This window comes from Cydia pomonella, chromosome 15 (genome assembly GCF_033807575.1).
Source record: "Cydia pomonella isolate Wapato2018A chromosome 15, ilCydPomo1, whole genome shotgun sequence".
Classification (NCBI taxonomy): Eukaryota; Metazoa; Arthropoda; class Insecta; order Lepidoptera; family Tortricidae; genus Cydia; species Cydia pomonella.
In genome coordinates, this window is record NC_084717.1 from 167,522 (window position 1) to 192,735 (window position 25,214).

General features: G+C 40.0%; 1 protein-coding gene across 2 annotated transcripts in view; it reads right to left on the reverse strand.

Moving 5' to 3' along the window:
* Positions 1-753: 753 nt before the first annotated feature.
* LOC133525488 (uncharacterized) overlaps positions 754-25,214 on the reverse strand; it is a 49,352-nt gene continuing 24,891 nt past the window's right edge. For both annotated transcript variants that reach the window (XM_061861745.1, XM_061861747.1), the window contains exons 2-3: positions 17,506-20,060; positions 754-3,213 (exon numbers count right to left, since the gene is read on the reverse strand). In XM_061861745.1, the coding sequence (XP_061717729.1) occupies positions 3,105-3,213; positions 17,506-20,060 (2,664 nt within the window). In that variant the 3' untranslated portion in view covers positions 754-3,104. The remainder of the gene's footprint in view (positions 3,214-17,505; positions 20,061-25,214) is intronic.

Sequence of the window (25,214 nt, forward strand, 5' to 3'; positions counted from 1 at the left end):
GATTTGTGCACAAGCCCTAAGTGGTATCATTACGTAGGTGACGTGACGGTCGCAGCGCGGGATGTGATGTGAGCGTGTGTGCGGCTGACTGAGTCTGTGTCGCTAGCGCTAGGTATACGAGTAAGTATTAAGTGTTCCCTTTGTGGGTAATCCCCGCCAATTAAAGACTCAAGGTTTCCGTGGTCGAAATGAACATACTGAATAGTGATAAGATAGTACGGACTACGGGGTCGTTTACTCCTCCTCCTCCTCCTCCTCCTCTTTATTGCACAACCTCATAATAAATGTACATGGAAACACATAATCGCTACAGAGCGATCTCTTGCAGATAACCTTTAGGTAGTGGAGAAATGGTAGTGGTGATTATATGTTGAATCATATAAAAAAAAGTGGCGGTGACATAATTGGACAGACAGACGGACATGACGAATCTATAAGGGTTCTGTTTTTTGCCATTTGGCTACGGAACCCTAAAAAAGTTACTGGAAACGCGTTCTAACACATAGAAACAAAAAGAATTGGTGCCATGTTCCTATAAGCCTCGCAAGGGTTACAAAAATTGTAATTGGATCTTTTATTTCCAGATTAAATCCAATTCTTATAGGACGCGCAACAAGGATGAAAATCAATATTCTTTAGCAAAATATTGCACACAGTTGTATATCATGTAGATTTATGAATTATTAATTATTTTGCTATTGCAAAACAAAATAAATTTATAAATAAAACCATGTTTGAAAATAAAACAAAGTGTATTATTTCAATTTATTTTAATTTGTAATAAATAAATAATTTACATCCAGTAAAGCGGTATTTACAACTTACAAAGCATCTATTATAAATTAAATAAATAGATTTTTGTATTCACTTAACTATAATCATGTTACAATCAATGTATAATATTTGTAACGGGGCCGGGGTTCACTCCACGCTGGCGTGACATTCGCGCGTGAACAACCCGTGCCCGGGGCGGTAAAACTTCCTCAAACTTTAACACTTGTATTATAAAATTCGTGATATAGCAAATTGCTCAAGGTATCTGTTAGTTATGGATAACAAGGGTTTTGTTTTACTTTTTATCGGGTAGTTTAATACGAATAACCTAACTAAGAAGTTAAACCTAAGAAAAGCAAAAAACTAATGCGTTTAAGTCGTATAAAATCATTTACATAAATAAAAACACTAATTCAAGGGGAATAAAGTAATCGAATAAATAATTATTTGGTAACAATAAATACACTGATTAAACGTAATTTTAGTTAGTACAGCTGCAATATTTTTTTTTACATATAATATATGCTTTGTGAACATCTAGGAACGAAACAAATATGGCTACAGCATAGTAACTTTTGTAGTCATTATAGGAAGGTTGATTGTAATTTTATATCGGAAAAATATGGCTTCGTTTGATCCTAAATTACTTAACAAATCATTGTCTCGCTGCACTAAATAATTTAAAACAAGAAATCACCCTGATCACTTAAATTTAATTAAATAATAATAAATTACTATTCTATTTATTCACTGTACATTTCACCGGGAAATGTGTCACAAGCGCTCGCATTCCCGAGGCAATCTCGTAAAAAACTAGACAATTATTTTTCAAAAATAAATTAGTCATTATTCTGATGTGAGATTTTCGCGGGAATGTTTAGGCTACATAAACAAACATGAGGGGCTGTCTATTCCTACAGTCAGACCAAGGATGAAAATATGAAGTCAACAGACACTCCCTCACTTATTGGCTGAAGTTGGTGGCTAAATTAGCTTAGACGGACTCTAGTCTCGATCGATATTTCGAAACGTCATTCCTCTCCTCAAACCGAAAATAGATCCACCGGCCTCACCTACTGGCTACTTGGTAGCCAAGACCACCTGTCACACTCGTACGCTACATGATGTAACCGTAACACTTTCGCACTTTCTTGTTGCGTAAATATAATAAAATTGTATGACTATTAAGTTCTGCCACGTCCGTTAATTTTGCGTTTGCAAATCGTAATCGTTAGAGTAGTCCAGTGACTCGTCGCAACCAAATGATATCTGTCCTACCCTATGGTCCTACCGGATACTCAGAAATGTTTAAAATATACTCCTACGCTTTAATAGATTCTTGTCAATATATTTGTGAACATCTAGTTTGTTTCTACATTAATCTGATTGCGACAGAACACCGGACATACTATAGAGTGATCTGTAATGGAATAACCCACTTGGAAAAAGGCTATCTGTAGAGCTCGAGGCTTTCTGTCAAACACTTTTTTGTTTGATCAATACTTGTAATTGAAAATTAAAGTATTACGTTCCGAGAAGAAGTGACTCACACGAAAGGAAGTTTTTTCTTTAACAAAAAATCAATTGCCTTCAATACAAAAGAAGACCCACTTATATGATTGTAAGTAGGTCGTATCTTATTGTGCTAAAGTTTGAAGTTGGTCACTCGAGTGTTTGCTGGTACCAATTTTCAAATCAAATCGAATCAAGCGGTTACTTGTAACACGTAATTACGTACAGCCGTTTAAGGGATTCACGAGCCGGCCATCAGTCTAGTGGAGCACGGGTGCTCGGCTCGCTTCACCGACTGTAGCATTATCGTTCATACTGTTAATTGACAATTCGTAAACCTTACTTGAAAGATATAGGGTCTACCATAGGTCAGTAAAATGTTGCTGTTGGCAGTGCTCTATCAACACATCGACAAATCAGTCTCTATTCTGTCCACGTCCCTTAGTATAACGCCGTTTATACTTCTAATGCTCCCGCCGCTGTCAATCCTCAACTTCCACTTGACAAACCGCGTCTGACGGTAACATGGCAATGATACCAGCAAAAGTAGTCACGGTATCGTTTATTACAGTCAGCTGCAGCGGTAACTGACCCTTCCATTGTATACCTATAAATTTGTTAGCAGGAAGGTTAACAATCTCTGCAGCTGACTCTACCTAAACACCAATCAAAACTTAAATAATGCATGGCAATGATCACGTGACTTCTCATCTGTCACACATTTTTACTTTTCAATTGGCGTTTGTCGATAGTTGATTGTAATGTTAGCCTAGCAGCCCCAGTGGCGGCAGTCTACTCGTAAACGGCGACAGATGGCGTTAGTGTCGGTCGCAGTAGAACCTCGAGCAGTCGTGGTCGCGGCTGGCCGCCATGACGTCTCCGAGGTGGTGCGCCACGACGCCTGCGCCGGCGCCGCCGCGGGTGATCCTGGAATGAGAGAGAGCTACATGTAGTCGCGTGGCTATTGAATATCAAGGTACAGTTGGACCAAGCAAGGACCTTTTTTTTATGAATATATGACCTTATATTGACACTCCATCACTTTGTTGTGCACTAAGCTTGTGTTGAAAGTTGAAATAACGCAGTAAACCTGTAGTCTCTTGTGACTCTACCTATTAAGGCAATCCATTTAAGACTTATGAAGCTAAGTAAAGCAATACATGATTACATGAATGACATCGATATTGTTCTTATAGTTTAACTAACTCATTTAAAGTACCTAGCGTGTGAAAATGTCGCCCTTATTTTAGAACGGCACTAACTTCTAACCTGAATTCAATCTTATGTACCTAACCTAACCTAACGTTAGTAATTTGAGCAGACTTGGCCAAATTTGTGGTATAATGAAAACCCCAAATGATTGTAAGTAGCCCAAATATGGCCGAAGGCCGAACTGCTGTCTGGTGCCTTTTACTAAATAATAACTTCAAATATACATTCGCACGACCCGGCCCGACAATATTATACTACTTGTTCCCTTATACGGGATATACGGGGCTAATTATGAATTCATGAAAAGCACTTTATTTTTATTACCTTTAATTTAAAACATAGATTCAAGATAATACGTTAATATAAACAGTTTAAGCTACATTTGTGTACATAACCTAAATCATCATAAAACTTGAATAAACTGTTTACGCCGGGAGCGATCAAATACAGGTATTTTATTTCAAACGATATTTAGGTAATTAGGTTCTGTAGCTACGGTAATCGTAACTTTTAATATCAAACAGAGATTTTAAAGGTATTGAGTTGTAGAGTTGTCTCTAGAGGTACAACTGGGACACATACTTATAATTAAAGCGAATCTAATAAATTACGAATTATTTATTGTCAAACATTCTTCGTATAATTTCAAGCAAGACAAATCTTCTTCTTCCTCCTGCCCTTATCCCACGTTATGTGGGGTCGGCACAACAAGCAAGCAAGACACAAATGATTATTGGTTAGTGATTGGCCACCTCAAATATCCGTAGGTACTAAGGGTACTATGGGTAGTGTTAAAGTGCAGGTTCCCAGTCCATAAATACACTGTTTATTACGCTTGTTATATTTGTTATTGACTTCGCAAAATGTCGCGGGTAATTTCGTGCCGTTTATATCTTAACAAATTACATTGACATACAATAAATGTCGTGCGACACACGCCCTGGGGATCGACATTTCTCACGGCTTGTGTATTTAGACTTGCGGCTGTAGTTATAATACTTAGATTGACAAGGTAAAATTGTGTACGAGTACAATACTTTTTCTATTGAGTGAAATAAAATAATACTTTTTCTACTCGTCACGTCTGAAAATATCGATATGGACAAAGTGTCAAAAATATGTATACACTACCTTAATATATGGGCAATAAGGTCGTGTATACATGTTACTGGCAATTTTTCTGTATCAATATTTTAGATGTGACAAATTCAATAATTAAACAAAATTATCTTCTGAAAAGAAGCTCGTTGTTGTCTGTTGTTCCCTCGTTTGTTTTGACCGCGTTACTTCATGACCGCGGCGACACGTGATTGGTCAAATTCATCAATTTCGTCATACTACAGTAAAGTTTTTCGTAATAAAGGCATTGTAGTATTTGTAGTTGAGTCGAGAGCCCATACGACGTCTTTATTCTACCATTAAGAGGAAAGGGAACGGCCGCTTCTTCATACGAACGTAGTCCCCATTTTCCTCTTTGGATATGGACAGTATGGAAAATATTTTTACGTAGTTTGATGTATCTTAACAATAGCGATGCCCCTACGTTAGATTTTTTAGTTTTTTTGATTATTGTAAAAATCAGGAGCGAAAAACCGTTTTAAACTCTTATAATACAATACAAATCCTCTTTATTGCACAACCTCAAAATAACATTTACAGAGAGACATACATAATATATGAAGACAGAGGTGACAACAGGCGGTCTTATCGCTAAAGAGCGATCTCTACCAGACAACCTTTAGGTAGCGGAGAAGTGATAATATTAATTTAACTATTTAGGAGGTGCAAAAAACTAGATTGGAAACTACATAGCTCTAAAGAAAAAACTTATAAATACTAAATCTACAACAATATAACAATTAAATAATTGAAAAAAATCTAACGTAGGGGCATAGATGTATTCCATATACAACAAATTGTGTCAACATATTTTCAATAATGTTAATATCCAGAGAGGAAAATGAGGACTACGTTTGTATTACAAGGCGATTTCGCACGGCGCACTTTCATCTTAAAGTCGACGAGTCGAAAAAACACACAGGTGGCATGTCACGAGTGGCACGACACATCGCGCATAATAGTTTTCAGTTCTAATAAAAAGATCTTGGACCCGGGTACGTCCTTAAACTACGTCCATAAGAGAGGTATGGGCATTGTGAATGTCATCTCGCTTTGTGTGGTAGGGCACAGCACAGTAGCGGATGTCATTCCAGATCTAAAGCAGAGCCCAACTGGGGAAATACCTCCATCTTATAGAAAACCGCAGCCAAATAACACTAGACCCTACTCATAGTGTTGTGTTCCTGCCGGCGAGTAAGGTTGCCAGAGCTCAACGAGGGGGTCGGCAACGCGCATGTAACTCCTCTGGAGTTACAGGCGTACATAGGCTATGGAAACTGCTTACCATCAGGTGGGCCGTATGCTTGTTTGCCACCGACGTAGTATAAAAAAAAAAGATTTGAACTAGATCAATTCAAGCACATCTCCGTCGTTGAAGCTCACACAGGCATTGAAAATATTACATCGATTGAATCGAAAGCTACAATCAGGCGACGGCACAAGTCACGTTTTGAACTTTACATCTCTGTCTGTACTTACTATAGTATTATTAGGTACTTGCACTTAATCGGCCCGACTTCTGCCGAGGGTCAAACAACATCGATGAAAGTGCAATGTTACGTCGATAATAACAGTGTACAGTCAGCAGCAGAAGTAGCCAAGCGGTCGAGGTGTCCAAAATAACCTACACACGCACTTAGTATCTTAACAATAAGGTTGCGTTCAGCTCATTTTGAACACGTCGCTCATCTAGCAATTTCTGCTGATGTGCACTTGTCGTGATTCGTGAGAGGAAATGAGATGTTGGCGATAAACAAATTGCGTAAACCTATTCTATAGTGATTTGCTTAACGTGATTACATTGGGCATGTAGAGATTATTGAAAATGATGATTACATTTAGAAAGACTGTAGTTATTTTTAAGTTGATTATTAGTTGCAAGTAATTTTTAACACAGATCGATCTAGACGTAAAATTTTAGCTGCCGGCGACGCATTTACGCATGTGACTGCAGATAATGCGCCATATCGCTTGAGATATGCTTTTGGAGAAGGTGCAAGATACACATGATGGCAGAGTCAGCGCGCATTTCACATTTGTACGGCCGCAAGCCGGTCGGCTCCTCACGGACTTGACCGGCTCCGGACGGATTCCATCGCTTCTTTTTTTACATACATGATAAATAGACACATTGAAAATATGCTCAGGGGCAGCCTGACTCCAGCCGGTCAGTGGGAATGGCTTTTTGCCACATAGTTTCCTGGTGATAGCTATTGCAATAACTTATATGCTCGGGGTATCACTTTCAGCAGCACACCGGCTGCGTGTGCGTACAGGGCCGGATTTAGGGGAGGACAACCAGTGCTACAGCCCCGGGGCCCCCACAATAGAGACTTCGGAAAATTTACCATTTTATTTGGATAATAATTTGGGGACAGGGGGCCTCCACTCCTTTATTGCCCGAGGCCTCCAGACCTCTAAATCCGGCATTGTGTGCGTAGACGTCGCCGCGCTCGCATACGTCACGCAAGCAGCGTGCCGTTATAAGGATCCGCCTATTACAACGTGAACGTGCACATCTACTCGCACACGACCTGTGTTCACAGCCCTGAGCTTATGGTATGCATTTATCACAAAACAAAAGCTGCACACAGATGAAGATTAAAGTGATGGAGAAATATAAACCGAAGAGATAAAATTAGAGTTTCTAGTTTACTCCATCACTGATAAATGGATACTACGTACTACGAGTAATTACATTGTTGCAAATGTTCTCTAATCTCTGTCATGTCGACACGGAAAACTAACGGTATTGCCGGCGCTTGCGCAACCCCATCGATCAACGTCGATGTTATCACGCAGCGCTGCCTTATCGGCTCATCTGTGTTCGAACCGTGCGAGCGCCGAGCAGCGACCACGACCACTGACCAGGACCACGGTGCGTGCAAGGTGTTTATGAAAATAATCGTGCGTTAGTCAGAATCAGAGCAAGACATTTTAATCAGAAGTATACAACGGAAATTATCAGACATTATTATTTTCTTATACTTAAGCTTTAGTCTCTCTCCGAGACCACGGCGACTATGATATTTACAGCGTCACTGTACGCGTCAGTAAATACCACTGCCGGGAGACGTGATTTTATTTGACGGTGTTTGCATGTATGCGTTGCTGGCAGATAATGAGTTAATGTGAGAAAATCGTGAAAGCTTCAATTAGAGAAGACGGTGGTGTGATTATAAATAATAAACCTATTTATTATTAGCGGATAAAATAATTTGTGCGTAAATTACTAAATTAAAGCAAAGCAAATAATTAAGATACTCGTAAATCACTTTATTGCGCAGAGTTCGCACGTTCAACGAACAAAGGTCTTCTTGGTAATTACCAAGTTATGGAGTTTCATGCAGATTTGTCATAATGAAAGTAGTTTTTAATGAAAAAATTGAAGTGCAACTTCAGTTTTAATCAACGAGTAAAGAAAGTTTCACTGGCAGTTAAACGTAAGTAGAATCTTTTGAATACATATAATAAGATAAATATTAAATAAATATAAATATTATAATTATTACACAAATTGACTAAGTCCCACAGTAAGCTCAATAAGGCTTGTGTTGAGGGTACTTAGACAACGATATATATAATATATAAATACTTAAATACATAGAAAACACCCATGACTCAGGAACAAATATCCATGCTCATCACACGAATAAATGCCCTTACCAGGATTTGAACCCGGGACCATCGGCTTCGTAGGCAGGGTCACTACCCTCTAGGCTAAACTGGTCGTAAAGATAGTATTATAGAAAAGCCGAATGTCAAAGGTGTTGGTAAAATCCTACATTTCCCTCTTGTTTACATATTATGCGTACACAAAGTTGCGCGCGCGCCGGAATGCCGTCCGCGCACTTTCACCGTTTCCGAGTTGCGCAACGAGAGGTTATGTCCGCGACACACAGATCTCATCAGTAACACATTCTGAAGGACACGACGACATTCATTCGCGGCAATGGCAGTGAATTATTGAGATTGATAATAACCACAAACCACATACAAAAACGAGTAGGAATAATGAATAAAATAATGGAATATGTAACCGCAAAAACAGGTCAAACAGTCTTCTTACCAGCTCATCTGTCCTTGTACAAGTACGTTTGCGCCAGAGAGCTCTGTTCTAGGCTGTCTGCGTAGTTAGGGTCTCCCCAAACCAGTCGACGCGGAGTCGGCTTTCGCCGAGTGTTTTACACCACACTATTCGCATTTAGCCGATCGACCGTCTCCGCGGTTGGACACCTGCGTTTAGCAGTCTCATCCTCCTTGCGGCCGTAGAGACGCCCGATCGCCTGCGACTTGCTATCGCAACAGTTGTAAAGCGACGGTCGGCTCTCCCGTGCTCCGTCCTGCCGTCGAGACGTCAGACAGCACACGTACAGCCGTTGAGTCCGACGAACAGATGTAGGACAGCGGGTGATCGGCAATTGTAAATCTCATTTTTGGAGACTGGTTGTTAGTAACAACCTGAGTTTGAAATTGAACAGACCTGTAAGATTATTTTCCTTGGTAATTGTTACATATTATATAATAACCTGTGATGATGGATATTTTACGCAGACGGGCATGGAAAAAAAAGACTTACCAGCATTTTTACCGTCATCGGCTCTGTTCGGCCGTCGTCAGCTATGTTCGGCCGTCGAAGACGCTGAACGGCTTCCGCCAGCTCTGACCGGTCCTTATCGTAGGTACTCGGCCGTGATCGGAGCCGTTCAACTCTTTCCGGCACCGTACGGCGGTATAAGGAGATTTATGAATGCGAACGTGTGCGGTAGGCTGCAAACAGCGTCGTACGAATGCGAACAGCTTTACGGCAAAACGCCGTTTTCCCGTCGAAAGACGTCGTTTCGCGTGGGCCGAGCCGATTTACGACTTATTCGCTCTTATTGCGTTGACATAAAGCTTTTTCCGTACGCGATTTGCCGAAACGGCGTCGACTAGTTTGGGGAGACCCTTAGGCTGTTCTGGTTCATCTCCTTTTGTACTTTGTCCACCAAATAGCGGGGGGTCTACCACGTCCTGGATCGGTTTGGTATGTTCAGGACCTTTTACAGGTCAAATAGAGTGAAGAGTGAAATTTGAATAATTAAGTCTATAGAATTGAATATTTTCCGCTATTGCGCTACGAGAACAACCATGACATAAATAGGCTAAATATTAACACTAGGCGAACCACTATTAGCAACTGATACCAATCAATAAATAAAATATATTATTATATTTTTATAAATGATTTAATGATGTGTTTCCATAACAATACGTTGTAACTCGTACCTATGGGTACTGTTTGTAATCTGAGCGTGTCGCCGTCATATTTTTTTGGCGGCAAGCCGTCTGACCGGCAGGTTGTTTTTTTGGTGGCTTAGATTCGGTGATGCAATGGCGCCTCGATTGCGTCCGATGCTGTCATGCTGTTTTGCTTTTTTATTTGCTTGGTCTCCAATTAGGAAAAAATGTTTTGCTCTGACTCAGCTCGATTAAAAGGTCCATAGGCTGTAGATTGCGTGCGATCGGTATTTTTTGTTGTTACTGACAATAATGTGGATGTTGCGTAACCTTGAGTGATGATTGAATGATGAGTATGATTAGATTTGCCTGCTTTAAACGCATGGGAGAATGATTACTACAACTTTAAGTGATTTGGGTATAATCACCAAAAAACATTTATAACCAGTGGTATAAGATTTGTATTATAAGAGTTCAATGTTTATAACCTAAAGATGGCCAGAGTGCCAAAGACGCGATATGGTATCCTTGCAGTTGTGAGAGTATCCTAAAAGTCGGATTGCCCAGGAACGGTGACAAGAAATAGGAAATTTCCATTTTGGTAATGGAAAATCGTCCCCCATATAATTATGAGAAATTGCCAAAAAATTTCCACGTGCTTTCTTTCCAAAATCTACACATGAGTAGGCGTCCCCGTTGTTGCAGGGTATTTCGTTTTCATTTTCAACCAGAAAAAACCATTAAACTTCCGTTGCTAATTCATCGCCAAAGTGGTGGTGGCAACGCAAGTATTGTCAGTGGCAATCCGAACATAATTTCTTCAAGATCTGTATGAAAGTAGTAGCAGGTATTAAATAATATATAGGTTGTTAATGTTGTTAAAAACAGACAAGTTGGTAACAATGGCTGGTAAAAGTATATTTTGAACGGAGCAGCAATATAACAAATAAACAAAGCGTGCTAAGGATATCGGCATGCAATTTGTCGATCGGAAACTAATTAAACCATTTATTACAATGCAAAAGCGACAGGCGACCGATATTTCCTGAAAAATGATACTCGCACGTTCCAGTCATGCTGGATTAATTAGTATTAGTCGGTTCACATTTGTTTTGGCTGCAAAGTTAGCAGCCGGATTAAACAATAAGCAAATTAAGTATAATTGCTACATGTATGTACAAAGAGAGAGTGATGAATATCTGAGGTTCAGCGAAGAGATACAGCGTTGCTCCTCTGTGTGTCAATTGCCGTATGTCAGTTCTATTTTTAACATTAAAAAAAACTAAAGGAGAATTTATGGCACGTATTTTTGCTAATCCTTATTTATTGGCATATTTCCAAAACTGCGAGATTTCCATATGGAAACATTTCAGAAACTTGGCACGTTTTTTGTATGGGAATCCTTTTTTCCATTTCCAAAATAAGAAGTTAGCTTTGTTTCCTGTAATTTTTTTCTGAAATATCCGAAAACTTTTCGCTTTTTGGAAACTTTCCGTAACTTGCACATTTGTAGTAATATACAAGCAGTGCGATAAGTCAGAGCATCAGTGGCGGGCGTCACGGCCGACTCGCTCGTGACTCTGCTTCGTGACTGCATCCCGCGTGTCGCGGACACGTCTCGGCTTGATATACTGACGTTTCTAACGAGGGGATCACGTGTGGACAAATTGATTTGTCAATTGATGATTCAGCTCGCTAGTGCATGACTTGCATTGCATCAGACAGAATAATGGGTATTTTTAAAAATGTGATGGTGATAAAAATTATAAGTTGTATTTACCTAAATCTACTGGATGAGAAGGGAGGGACAGTTCGCTACCGACGATGGACGCGTTACAATGGATTCGTTGTACTGATAAGACAAGATTCAGTAAAATAAGAACAAATGTAATTGCTAAGTCCATTATGTTACATGATAGTATGGCTCAGTGTAAGAAAGGGTTCCGACAAAAACATTGGAACACAAACTGAGGGAATTCTTATTCTTACCACGCGTTGCTGTATATTAGTTTCGGGTCACTTAAACGGCCTTCATTCACCAAGCGTGTAAAACGTCCATCACTATGTAAATGTAACGTGTTAATTGTGCACTGTCTGCGGCATCGTAACCGCTGTCTGCCCCACAGACCCACTGGGGCCGGCCATTTGGGCTTTCATTGCTGTTACTGCTTTATGAGGGAAGTGGCATGGACGCTCACTAAGCAGGCTGTGCATAAAATACGAGTAGCACAGAGAGCCATGGAGTGCGCCATGCTCGGCATTAAACTTCAAGACCGAGTGAGGAATGTCGAGATCCGACGCCGCACCAAGGTGCGAGAAGTGGGTGATGTCATTACCAAGCTAAAATGGAATTGGGCGGGACTTGTTGCCAGGCAGAGTGATGGCAGGTGGACCAAAATGTTGACAGATTGGTGGCCGCTTTCGGATGAAAGAAGCGCCTGGCGTCCGTTGGCTCGTTGGGTGGATGACTTTCGAAAAATTGCGGGACACTTCTGGATGAGACTAGCCCAGGACCGGGATAAGTGGCGTACACGAAGAGAGGCCTATGCTCAGCAGTGGGAGGCTGGAGGCTAAAAATGATGATGACGATGAATGAATTGCAGTGCCCTTACAGGGTTCATAGCTGATCAGAATTCTTATGTATCATCTTAATATGTACCTATGAAGGCAATAAATGACTGAATACTGAATACTGAATACTGAATGAGGGAAGTATCATACCACGTGATCGTTCGTACAAAAAGAGATAACGTTTTTCCACTTCAAAATATTTTCCATTCTCACTGATGGTTTGTATAATATTGACACAATGAAAAACTAGGTTTATAGGTTTTCCTTTTTTTTTTCAAAATTTGAAAAAATTTTTTTTTTTTCCAAAAAAGCGACACCTATAAATCTAGAATATACCTATTATGCTGAAGCGATCGACATCAAAATCAAAGTGATTTGTTAAGATTTAGTAAGTGGAAACCGTTTTCTCCCGAAATGGAATTTCATACATTCAAAAAGCTATTCTTTCCTCTTAACGGCAGCCATTTGTTTTACGGTCAAGGGATAAACTTTGAAGAACTTTCGTAAATTAAAAGGCAGAGAGAAAGCTCCTCTGCCGGGCAATAGGATATCAAAAGTAATATACGAACAACTTCAGTTTCAGGTTTCTACCTAAGGTATACATTTCAGCTGATTTTAAAACCCTCTCGTTGAATATACCTACTAAGTATACTTGTAGTCGGAATCCAGAAAAAGTAAAGTGACAATTGTGGGCGTGTATTTCATGTGATTACTGCGTTCATACTTTTTATGACTTGAAATTGCTTTTATTTAGGCACGTAGCTTCTTTTTATAGAAGGTGGAGGCACATAGTATTAGGAGGCAATAGCGGCGGCGCGCGCCGGAGCAGAGAGTCCGCTCAGTACAAAGTGCCATTTTCGCCGCACGCACACAGACGTGACATTTACGCACACAGACGTTACATTTACAGGCGTTCTCGGGCACTCTCGGGCAGAGCTTAGTCGGGCTGTGCGTGCGTTGCTCACTTGGCGTCCCCGCCGCTACGTAGGTACCTACTGTCATGTACTTCAAAATGCAGTCTCTAAGGAATGTAAATATGATAAGATGTATGTATAAACGAATCTATGTATATGTATGTCTGTAAACTTATATTACCTACTCCTTTTTAAAATTCGAAATTTAATACAGAAGCAACCCTAGTGAGTCGGGCAAGTTTAGGTCTGTAGTTTCAAGAACGGCGAGAACGGACTTTCTGTTTTTTTTTTATTCTGGTGCAGGTAAGGAATGAAATCTCCATGTACCAAAAAGTGTCGTCAAAAAACCTTAAATAAAGACGCTACAATACTTAGAATACTTGAAAAAAAAAAACAAATCATAGGTAGCGCACTTCACTCCGTCAATAACGTCAAGGTTCTTAGCTACTCTAGCGTTACTCTAGAGAGATTTGGAACTATTATTTATAGCTGACAGCTGGACACTTTTGCAACAGTTCTACTATAAGAGAATTCACTCCTTTTAATTCCACCGTCCATATATACTTCTTTCTTTTTCATTATATTTTTTAAAACTACATTGTTCCAAATTCTAGATATCAGTGTACTTAAAAGAGCTACTGGTAGGGCCTCTATCAATACTCTTACTGCCGGTTTTGGCTGAAGTGATGTTTAAGGACGAGAAATACATCGTTTTCGCAGCATAACACCAGATGTACTTTCGTGCACTGTCCAAACGCCTTTCCTTGTCAGGTTAGAATGGAAAATCTTAATAATAGTTTTCCAGGAGATTTTCATTCGGATATTAATCGTTGCATTTGTATTTATCAGTAGACCAGTGTGCCAGCATGCGTGCACATATTACATGACGGTGCGTCGAGGCTGCACTTTCTCCGGCCACTCACTTTTGCGACTGATGCTACTAAGCAAATGTTTGGAGTAACACAAACACATGGATATTTACTTTACATGCATACGGTCGCACTGTTTTGAGACGTCTCTCAGAACCTTCAGAGCTCTTGGATTTCCATTTTGAATATTCTGACAGAACTTTATTTATATTTGTTAGCTTGGAATAAAGAAACTCACAACTGGGCAAAGGCCTCCCACTTTTTACACGTATTTCTGTCCAATACTTTATTTACAAAATAATAAGTGGTAATTTATATATCTATGGTGGCATTAGCAGTTATTCAGAGAGAAACTTAACTAGCAATGAAATTTTCAATCAAAAGACCGATGGAACATTTCTCTACGGTATGTGAAATCTATAAATATTGATGGTAATTATTCTTCCAATTTGCTGATAAGAGTAAGAGTTTAATTATTTAATCCCGTTAGAGTTTACAAAATTATATAGTATAAGTTAAAGCTTGAGCAGTAATATATGATCACGTGCCATATTGCGGAATTTCATTGGAACTAAATTTTTCATACTAAACTGAAGTGTCACCCTATACATGGGAGTAACAGCGCCCTCTTGACATGATCACATATTTCTGGTCGGGCTTTACTAAGTTACTATCAATTTAATTGGACACGTCGTATCAAACGCATATATATTCGGCTAAGACTAGCACATTGCGGATATATACAATATCGAGATTGCTAACGCGTTGCCAACTTAAGAGATTGACAGTACCCGTCAGTGTTTTCCTGTCAACTTGTGTCCTAACGGTCGTTACCCGCAGTTTATAGCCATAAAGGACTTACATTTGTCAGTATTTTCCGTCATCTAAAGCGTATTTGCTTGTGTCCCAAAGGTCATCAACTCGACATCGCCATCCCGCTGGTAATAAAGAATAGAAGATGGATTGTTGATTATTTTCCCCTGGCAAAGCGTTTAGCAATACTTGTCCCGACGGTCACCGCCATCGTCATCCCGCTGGGCCGTTGTAAAGGAAAGTTGACGCAACTCGTTGCACGTGTTTGTGGCTTTAAGCTGCCCGCGTGCACGGTACAAACATTGGCAGGGTTTAAACTTTAAACTTCGGTGTTTCAAAGCCATAGGTTTATGACAGTTGTGGTTATTTGTATCGTTATGTGGGTGTGTGAACCCGTAAATGCCGGATTAAAAAGATAGAGGAACTACGACTATGGAAGCTAGAGGCAAGGAACAGAATCTCCTTAGGCAGAACTGTTGCAAAAGTGTCCAGCTGTCAGCTATAAATAATAGTTCCAAATCTCTCTAGAGTAGCGCTACAGTAGCTAAGAACCTAGGCGTTATTGACGGAGTGAAGTGCGCTGTCTATGATTAGATTTTTTTCCCAAGTATTCTAGGTATTGTAGCGCCACCTATTTATGGTTTCTTGTCGGACACTTTTTGGTATATGGAGATTCTGTTCCTTGCCTCTAGCTTCCATAACTACGACTCTTCATGTGATGTGCACTATGGTTTTATTGTAAATCATGAATATCATGATTTGCTTAAAGTATCTTTTAGATGCTACCGTAATTTGGATGTTTTTATTCATTTGTATTGGAAGCAATACTGACCTGCAGTGGCAGGATGGTTCCATTTTGATCGACTGTCACTATATGCCGTCATGTTCGTAACACAAAGGTTTTAAATGTTAAATGTTGAGTTATTATGGGGCTCATTTGTATCATCACAAAATTAAAGTGTTAACACAGTAGGTATATATGGTTAAAAACTGTAAATAACAATTACGAAAGGAACAATTACGTGTACCTTTTAAGCATTGAGAACCATTATAACATTCATAGTATAATATGACCTACTTAGTTGGGTCATAAGTTCTGTCACAAAGGTTTTGACTGATAAAATGTAATATAAAGCATTTAATAAAAAAAGTTTGCCATGAATTGAAAGCTTATTTTATACTGATCAAAACGTAATATAATTAGTTTAAAATTTAAGTCACGTCTTAATTTACTACTTGTTTACTTTGGGATTGATGTTAAATGCAAATACGCGGCTGGATTGCGAAAAATTATACTTTACCAAAGGAAGTAAAAATCAGAGTCACATTAATAAAATAGGTACAATCGTTTATTTGTTTGAATCTACTTTATTAGAATGTTATTTTATCACCTGCAATTAGTTTTCCGACAAGTCTGTACTTCAGCTAATACCCTTCAAACTTAGGGTATTTTTCAGTGATTTGCAAATTTTTGACTGCCATCCTACGAGTACGTTTGGTAAAACACGTACAGTTGCAGGTTGGCAATACCAATACACATAAATTATATATTTTAAGGAAGATAAAAGATCCAGCTTTTATTTTATGTAAGATTCGACCATGTAAACAAGAAAAATAAATAACTAGGGATCAAAATCATCTCGAACAGGTCGCGTATTTTATGCATGTTTTTTATAACATTTTTCTGAATATTGCATAGAATTGTGCAAAACTGAGACAGAAAATTTAGTTTCTAGGTAGGTAGTATCCTATAGCTTTTTTATCAGTCAAAACCTTTTTGACAGAACTTATGACCTGGCTAAGTATAACCTGAATGTAAGCCTTACACATTCCCGTCGTGATTTATTGCATTGTTATTGAAATCACGAAAGTTACTCGCACATCAGCGGTCAGCTGCGCGTATATAAGCAGGTGACTGTAACAGCGCGTGCGTGGAATACTGCGACGATATTTACGCTGCGCTGGCGACCTTTGAAAGTGAAACTTGTGACGCAACGACAGTGTGCTCTAATAGGGCAGTTAGTATTTCTCGTTTGTATGCGAAAAGTGTGGGAATATATGCATACCAGCGCGAATGCAATGTGATGCGCTCAAGAAATGGACCATTACTGCAGTCATCAAATTTCAAATTTGGAAATTGAACAGGAACTTTCATTGCTTGAAGATTTTCGGCCTGTGCTTTTAAAGTTTCGGAATAACTAAAACTAAACAATGATGAATTGTTGGTCGTAGATCTCTAAAATTTCTATTTGCTCTCCAGGATGGTTTTTAGGCAATGATTTGGTACCTGACTAGTTGTTTAACACTTAGTAATGACGGATACTTTGACTGAATGCGAACAAATGGGAAATTCGAATCTAAATATCTGTGTACCTTTTAAGCACGTAATTCTCATGACGCCACTACACAGGGAAACTCATTCAGTACGGATGAAACGAAGGCTAATGATAGAGGACCTTAAAAACCTTAACAGCGTACAGGGGTAAGGCAAGGCTACTTACATTTTAAGTAACGATTCCATCTTCTTCTCCATGGCGAAGATGGAGTCGGAGGTCTGCGCGGTGAGCACCCGGCAGAAGGTGCGCTTCGCGCACTGGTGGTCGCGCCAGTCCGTCTGCCGCACCAGCTCCATCGCCGCCGCCGTCAGCGACGACCCACCCTCGTTGCCGTCTAGGTGCTGCAGCTCATCGGGCATGTCTTCAGACAGAGACCGTCTTTGACGCTTCGTCCTCCGTAAATCCTTGCCGTGATAACTATCGCCCTGGATTAACACATCTCGCTTTGATCTCTTCGCTTCATCGGGAGACATCACCACGTACACGTTCTCACTCGGCATTTTGTAATTGTCATCGTACACCTTCTGTCGGCTGATGAATTTTTTGTCGATGTCGTACGGAGCGCCGGTTAGAGCGCGCTTGTGTTCCTTCTCTAACTCGTCGTAGTCCTCGCTTAAGCTCGCACTTCGCATTAAGTTGCCATCGAACAGTCTGCCCATAGCTACGGCGCCTATTCCGAGCGCCGCGCCTCCGGCCATCAAGCCTATAGCGGGCAACATTGCCGGAGCTCCAGACGCAACCGCGGCAACACCGATCTTATCCTGAGCATATCTCTGTGTTTGTAAAGAGTTTGACGGATACAGACCTAAGTTGTGTGATATTTTTTGCGTAGCTTCGACTAAAGGATCAAAAATAGGTTGCGTTACTTTAGCAATAGGATCAGTTATCGGCTTGGCTAACTGATGGACGGTCTGGGTCGCGGTATGGAACGTGTCCTTCATGGAGTCGGTGAACTTCTTCCAGAGGGAGGGCTCGGGCACTCGCTTGATGTAGCCGTAGCTGTAGGGGTAGCGCGGGCTGGTGTGACTGCGGTCGTAGTACGAGAACTTGTTGTACTCGTCCTCGTAGTAACGGTTGGCGTTGGTGGGGCCCTGCGAGCGCTGCTGGCCGTATCCGTCAATGGGCTCCATGGGATACGGGTGAGCGCTCTTCGGTACATTCGTGGTGTAGTATTTTACTTTACGTTCCTTGTTTTCGTAATATTCTGGATTGTCGCGTGTGACTTTAGCGGGTTGCACGCCTAGATCGGGGTGCGCGTATTGGAGGACGGGATTTCTAACGCTCTCGTCGAAGCCGGGCTTGGCGTTCTTGGGCGTGTACATGGCGGAGTTGGGGTAGTTGACCTCGCCGGGGTGCTGCAGCATGCGCCGCTGGATGTGGCTCTCGGCGTACTCCAGGTCGCCGGTGTGCGCGCGGGAGCTCCGCCCACTGAAGTAATCGCGTTTCGATTCCTGCTCGTTAATTTGCTTAATATATTCAATGAGTTTCGAGTTGGCGACTTTCGAATTATCGGCTTTAGTGAAAGGACCGTATCCGGATTTCAGATAATGGTTTTCTTTTTTGTGCTTATATGCGAACGTTGGGTTGTCGCTGGTCATGTAGGGGCCGATACTGTCGCCCTCGTCGAACTTGATATTGTCGTGTTTGGTGAAGGGTCCGTCCTTTAGTTCGAAATTGTCGTCTTTGGTGAACGGGCCGAAGTTTTGCGCGGGGTCGGCAACAGATACGTCAGGATACACGTCAGCCTCCGGTATGGCCTTGGGGGGAGTATATCCTTCTGGGTACGGTAGAAGCTCACCGTTGACAACCCTCGCGTTGCGCCACGTTTTCTTGTCGGATTCGTCGTCGGGCATTCTTACGCCCTGGATTTCAGGAATCCCGTCATCACCGAGTGTCAGAATAGACCTGCCACGTTTGTTGAACTTGTCCAAAACCTTCTTCGTATAGACGGGGTCTGAACTAATAATAACGGGATCCGGCACTTTCGAAGACCGTCCTTCGCCATCGGAAACTTTCGTGCTGACGACTTCGATGTAGACAGGATTCCTGTCGTTCTTTATAACCGGATTACTGGGATCGAACCTATAGTTCTTAATAGGGCCTCCGTAATCCAAAAAGCTGGTCGATGTGATGTATACCTTTTTGTTCTCGGTTCTCTTCTCGTTGTCGTACGTGGGGTAGTAACTGGAAGTCTCCGGGTCCGCCTGCGGCTGTTTGCCGTCCTCCTGAATGTGGGACTCGGGGTAGACGGACACGGGCGACCAGTTGCCGTACTCCGCCTTGATGTCGCTGGGTTCCTCGGAGTTTTTACGATTTAAGTAATAATCGAATCCAGCTAGGTCGCTGTTAAGCGATCCTACGTAATTGAGCTTTCTTTGGTCTCTGCCTTCGGTTTTGTTTTTGTTTTCCTCTGTGATGTTTAGTTTGATGTCATTTGCGTCCTTGATAGGGAGGGTGGTTGGGGCGATAGTTGTGCTGGCTAGGGTAGTAGACCTATCCTTTTTCTTGACTATAAGTTGAGTCATGTGCCCCGTCCTGGTGCGAACGTTGAGGGTGGTGGTGGCGTCGGGGTTGAGGCTGCGCGAGACCTTGAGCTCGGTGCGCGTGGTGCGCGCGGGCAGCAGCGTGGTGCGGATGACGGTGGTGGTGGCATTGTCGTCAGAGCCGTACACGCACGCCACTAGCCAGAGCACGGCGCACGTCCGTATTACGGGAATCATCTGGAACAAAAGAAACAACTGATAAGATTTAATGCCATTTTAGAAAGCGGGTTAATTTTGTACTTTTAACAGCTTCACTTCAGCTTACGAGAAGGTGCCGAAAGACCCCATGCAAAGTATGGTTACGAGTTTTTGATTTTTTTGTTATTTGTGTACTAATATTATCCTACATACCAAATTTCAGCTTCCTAAGACTTCAGGAAGTACCCTAAGGGTTTCGATGAACATCAGTGAGTGAGTGAGTGAGTCAGTGACGAAATCGGGTTTTTTTAGATATGAAGAAATCTAGAGTATGATAGCTATACAATTGAATTTTTTTGGCTTAATAAGTCCACTATTGACATTATATCCCGAGATTTTCGTTTATCTGGTATAATTCAAACCCAAGTTATGAGAGTTCAAAAAAACGACGAAGCGCTTCGAGAAAAGGTAAGTAGCGCCGTTGCACTTCGCTTTGCTCGTCTACCGCACCCCAGATGTTATGAGAAACTCAACCCTCAGATAGAAAACGTCAGCATAAACCATGAAAACGACGTGTCAGCCATTTTATGCAAGTAACTCAAATTAATTACATATACATGCGTGCGTGCTAGCTATTAGTCTATTCATTTATTGATATTACTGCGATTACCTGATCAGTTGATTACTATCAATACCTATATAATATTAGCCAATGAGCATTGGTCGCGTTTTCTACACGCATAACACTTAAACCCTCATAGTGAGTGAAAGTGGCAGGAAACCTATAAAGCTATGAGAAGCGGTGTGATTTTCCGAGCGTTTTAACATTAACACTGCGTGAATAATAAACACACTTGAGTGATGTTTATGTTTGTAAACAGGGACAATGAAAAGTGGCAATAAAAGTCTAAATGGTTCTTTAAATTTTCGTGTCATTTATAACAACAAAACATTGTGCACGAAACGGAAAAGTATTCCATTTGCATTTGTATCGACTGTAAGTTACACTTCGGGTAATTTTACCTTTTAAGACAAGTTCCTGTAAAAAGGGAAAATAGAAAATGCGTAGTTTGGTTAATTGATGGAAGAAAAAGTATAGACATAATTTTTTCTTCTTACCCAATATCCGCTGTGAGTTTTTAAAAATTTAAGTAGCAACAGCAAACGGTGATCTTACGAAGATTAACCCGACCCAATATGGCGTTCAAATTGTCGTCTTGATGTATACCTATATGACACCGTAAGATAATATAACGTAGGTTAGGTTAAATTAGTTTGTAATCTAACTGCCGTCAGTTTATAATGTAACTAGCGACATTATAAACTGACGAGTATTTACAATTTTACGGTGTCATATATATTCAAAATTCAAAATTCAAAATTAAAAAATTTATTCTGCAAGTAGGCCTCAAGGGCTCTTTTACAAGTCAATACAACATTTATAGTAACATCATATAGTGACATGAAAAATACATAACAACATTTATAAATACAACAGCCAATACCTGGGTAAACATTACATTATAATAATCTTAAAATAAATAATTAATACAATACAATAGAGATGTATAGTCTCTATGGTTAAAACACATTAAATCTGGAGATGTAAAAGGTCCCCAATGTCAGAGTACTAATACTAATAAAATTTGGAGGTGTAAAGTCTCTCCAAGTGTCAAAATAAAATTTATACTAAATAAATAAACCGCGTCTGGACTGTTAAACTAGCAGTCTCATAAACTAATGCTACATTCTGTACATAACTAGTATGTACCAAGTCAAGTATATTATACAATATGACAGAGACGTATAGTCTCCACGGTTAATACATTAAGTTTGGAGATGTATAAGGTCCCCACGGTCTGAGAAAAATAATAATACACAATAATAAGATTTGGAGGTGTAAAGGTTCTCCAAATGTCAAAGAATAAAAAAAATAAAAAATTGTATGAAATACATATTTCACGTCAAGAGACTGTTAAGCTAACAATCTTAAAACTAGTTCTACAGAATACATAACTACTATGTATTTAATATGTCAATGTCATCATCAAAATAACTAAAACATAACAAACATTAATACATAAGGTTGAACAGCTAGAAACAACAGCGCCATATGCCTCTCCGGGACACTGCACGCAAAACTATTACAGCTTTTGAGACTGGATACTTGGCCATGATTCCGTGTCTCCCAAGTAGTCATCTATTTTATAGTATCCCTTTTTGAGAAGTGCATTTTTGACGTATTGCTTGAATGAAGTATAGGGCAGGTTCCATGCCTCTAAGGGTACTTTGTTATAAAGTGTTATTGACGGCCGATCGTAAAGTTCCTGTGAAATGTTTTGACGGTAGTCATATTGAATTAAACCAATAGATAGGCAGGTTAAGTTCGTTAGGTTAGGTTAGATTAGGTTGGGTGCTTAAGGGAACGAGACAATGATTTTCACGTTTCACGATATGCCTAGGAAATTCATGATCTGCCTGATTTTACGATCAGCCGCCGACGTATATTTTGGTGCGAGCGAGTCATAACATAACTACCTATCAAATAACCTGACCTAACGTATTTTTTTAAGTAGGAATGCCGCTGTGCTATGCGTCGGCGCCGGCGCACATCAAAGAGCGCGGAGAAACGCGGCGGAAAACGGATGAGTCAGCGAGAAACTCCGACTATTCGAGACAGAGAAACGAAAAAGAAAATACGGCTATATGTGTTTAAACAAGTTTCATGATTTTGGTTTACTTTGCAGCACCTTCATTCTCGATAGATCCAGTCTATAGATCCAAAATGGATCTAGTGAGAAATGTTTTTTTTTAAATACTTACTGGCGTATATTGTATATTAAAGAACGCGAAGTAAGAAAGATTTCTTGTGCCGATAAATATGTAGCCTGTGCCGACATCGACAGTAACATATTTTGATTTACATAAAAATTATACTAAAATAAATGGTCACACAGAAAACTTGTCTTTTTTTTTAATTTTGGGGGACGACATGCGGCAAGTCATAATTTTTCATGCAAAGAAAATTTAATATTTAAGATCCCCTTTTTAAATGAATCTATGAGTCAAACGAATTAACTCTCACCATCACATCATCTTCCTCGAATTATCGGGCATTCTTGCCGCGGCTCATCGGGGTTGCGGATCCACTCGACAACTAATCCCAATAATTGGCGTAGGCACTAATTTTTACTAAAGCGACTGCCATATATTTGACCTTCCAACCCAGAGGGAACTAGGCCTTATCGGGATAAGTCCGGTTTCCTCACGATGTTTTCCTCACTGAAAAGCGAATGGTAAATAGGTATCAAATGATATTTCGTACATATTAAGTTCTGAAAAACTCATTGGTACAAGACGGGATTAGAACCCGCGTCCTTCGGATTAAAAGTCGCACGCTCTTAACGCTAGGCCATGCACCAGCGGTCAAAATAACAACTTTGCAAAAGTAAATTTCATCATCATCATTTGTCGTAAATCGTACCTTTTTTGTCGTGTAAGACGCCACTATTGAGTTTTCTACTCATAAAAAATGTTAAAATAATTAGTTTAACACATATTCACTGTCAAGAACCCGCTAGGTGGGTTCATTTTATATTGGAAATGGGGCGCTTGGCACTGAAAGTATTAAGGTAAGTCTGAAAGTATTAAGGTATTATTCGAATACACTATACTTCAGTTATAGCGTGAAAGTGTCTTTCGCAGTCATAATACGAGTATTGGTCAGTAAAGTAATCATGAATTTAATCACCAAATGGTCCTCTGCCCCGCCTTGGACATCAGTCACGCTCTGATAATTTCCTTTATCCGACGGCGATGACGTACAAACGTGTGGATTTACATAATAATGGTCCATTACTGACAACGATAGACCATGAAAGCTATTCTTTGTTCTCAGACGTGACAAAATACGTGTAAATGGCTGTTATGCAACTGAATGTGTTAACATACAACTATTATTGTGAGTTGAAAAAAAGTTACTTAGGTAGGTGCATGGGCAGATCAAATTAGAATTTTTCGAAAAATTTATTCCCAAGAATCTGGAAATTGTTTGAACATCTTTATTTAGTCTTAATTACGTTTAATCCGCGTTTGTACAATCCCAGGAGGTGTGCATAAATTTTTACTCTTTTTAAGTTTTTTGCTTGTAGATCGAAAACAGTAAATCCGACTTAAAATTTGTTTTGATGATAATTGATATCTGAGGATTCGAAACGCACCTTAATATGAATTCGTAGACAAAATTGTAAAAAAATGGCCACCATTTTGAATTTCTTTATTTTTGGTATGATCATGTTAAAAATACGATATCCTTGGCTTCACCAGTGTTGATCCATCCTTGCTGGTGGTGCCATTGTAATCGATGGTGGGGTCTTCTGCATCGAGTAGTTTGGCAATGCAAGGAACAATTTATATAAAGCTCTCAAAATGTATGCACACCTCCTGGGATTGCGCAAGCTCGGATTACACGCAATTTGGACCAGATGAAGGTATTAAAACGATTTCCAGCTTACTGGGAATTAATTCCTCAAACCGCTTTTTATGGATATAATGTAATTGGCATAACAGGCAATATAAGTATCTGAATGAAGGGACATAAATATATGACCACGAACTTTATTCGGGTCACACGAACAGGCCGCCGCCATACAATCGAAGTCATCTTAACGACATTCTAAAGTAACATGACATTTAACATTAATATATAGTTTTTGTTGCTAGAAATTGGAATTATACATATTTTTATACATATATTATTATGTTAAATGATATATTAAATGCTCATTGCCAAGTTTCATGTAATATTAGCATGTAGACAATTTTGTCCCTTTGGCAAACTCTACTTTTTTCGTGAGGGAGTTCCATTTCTATGTGAAAATGTATGTAGAGATTTAAAAAATCCTTTTTAGGGTTCCGTAGCCAAATGGCATAAAACGGAACCCTTATAGTTTCGCCATGTCCGTCTGTCTGTCTGTCTGTCTGTCTGTCTGTCCGAGGCTTTGCTCCGTGGTCGTTAGTGCTAGAAAGCTGAAATTTGGCATGGATATATAAATCAATAAAGCCGACAAAGTCGTACCATAAAATCTTAAAATTTAATTTTTTTAGGGTACCTCCCCTACACGTAAAGTGGGGGTGAAATTTTTTTTTCGCTCCATCCCTAGAGTGTGGGGTATCGTTGGAAAGGTCTTTCAA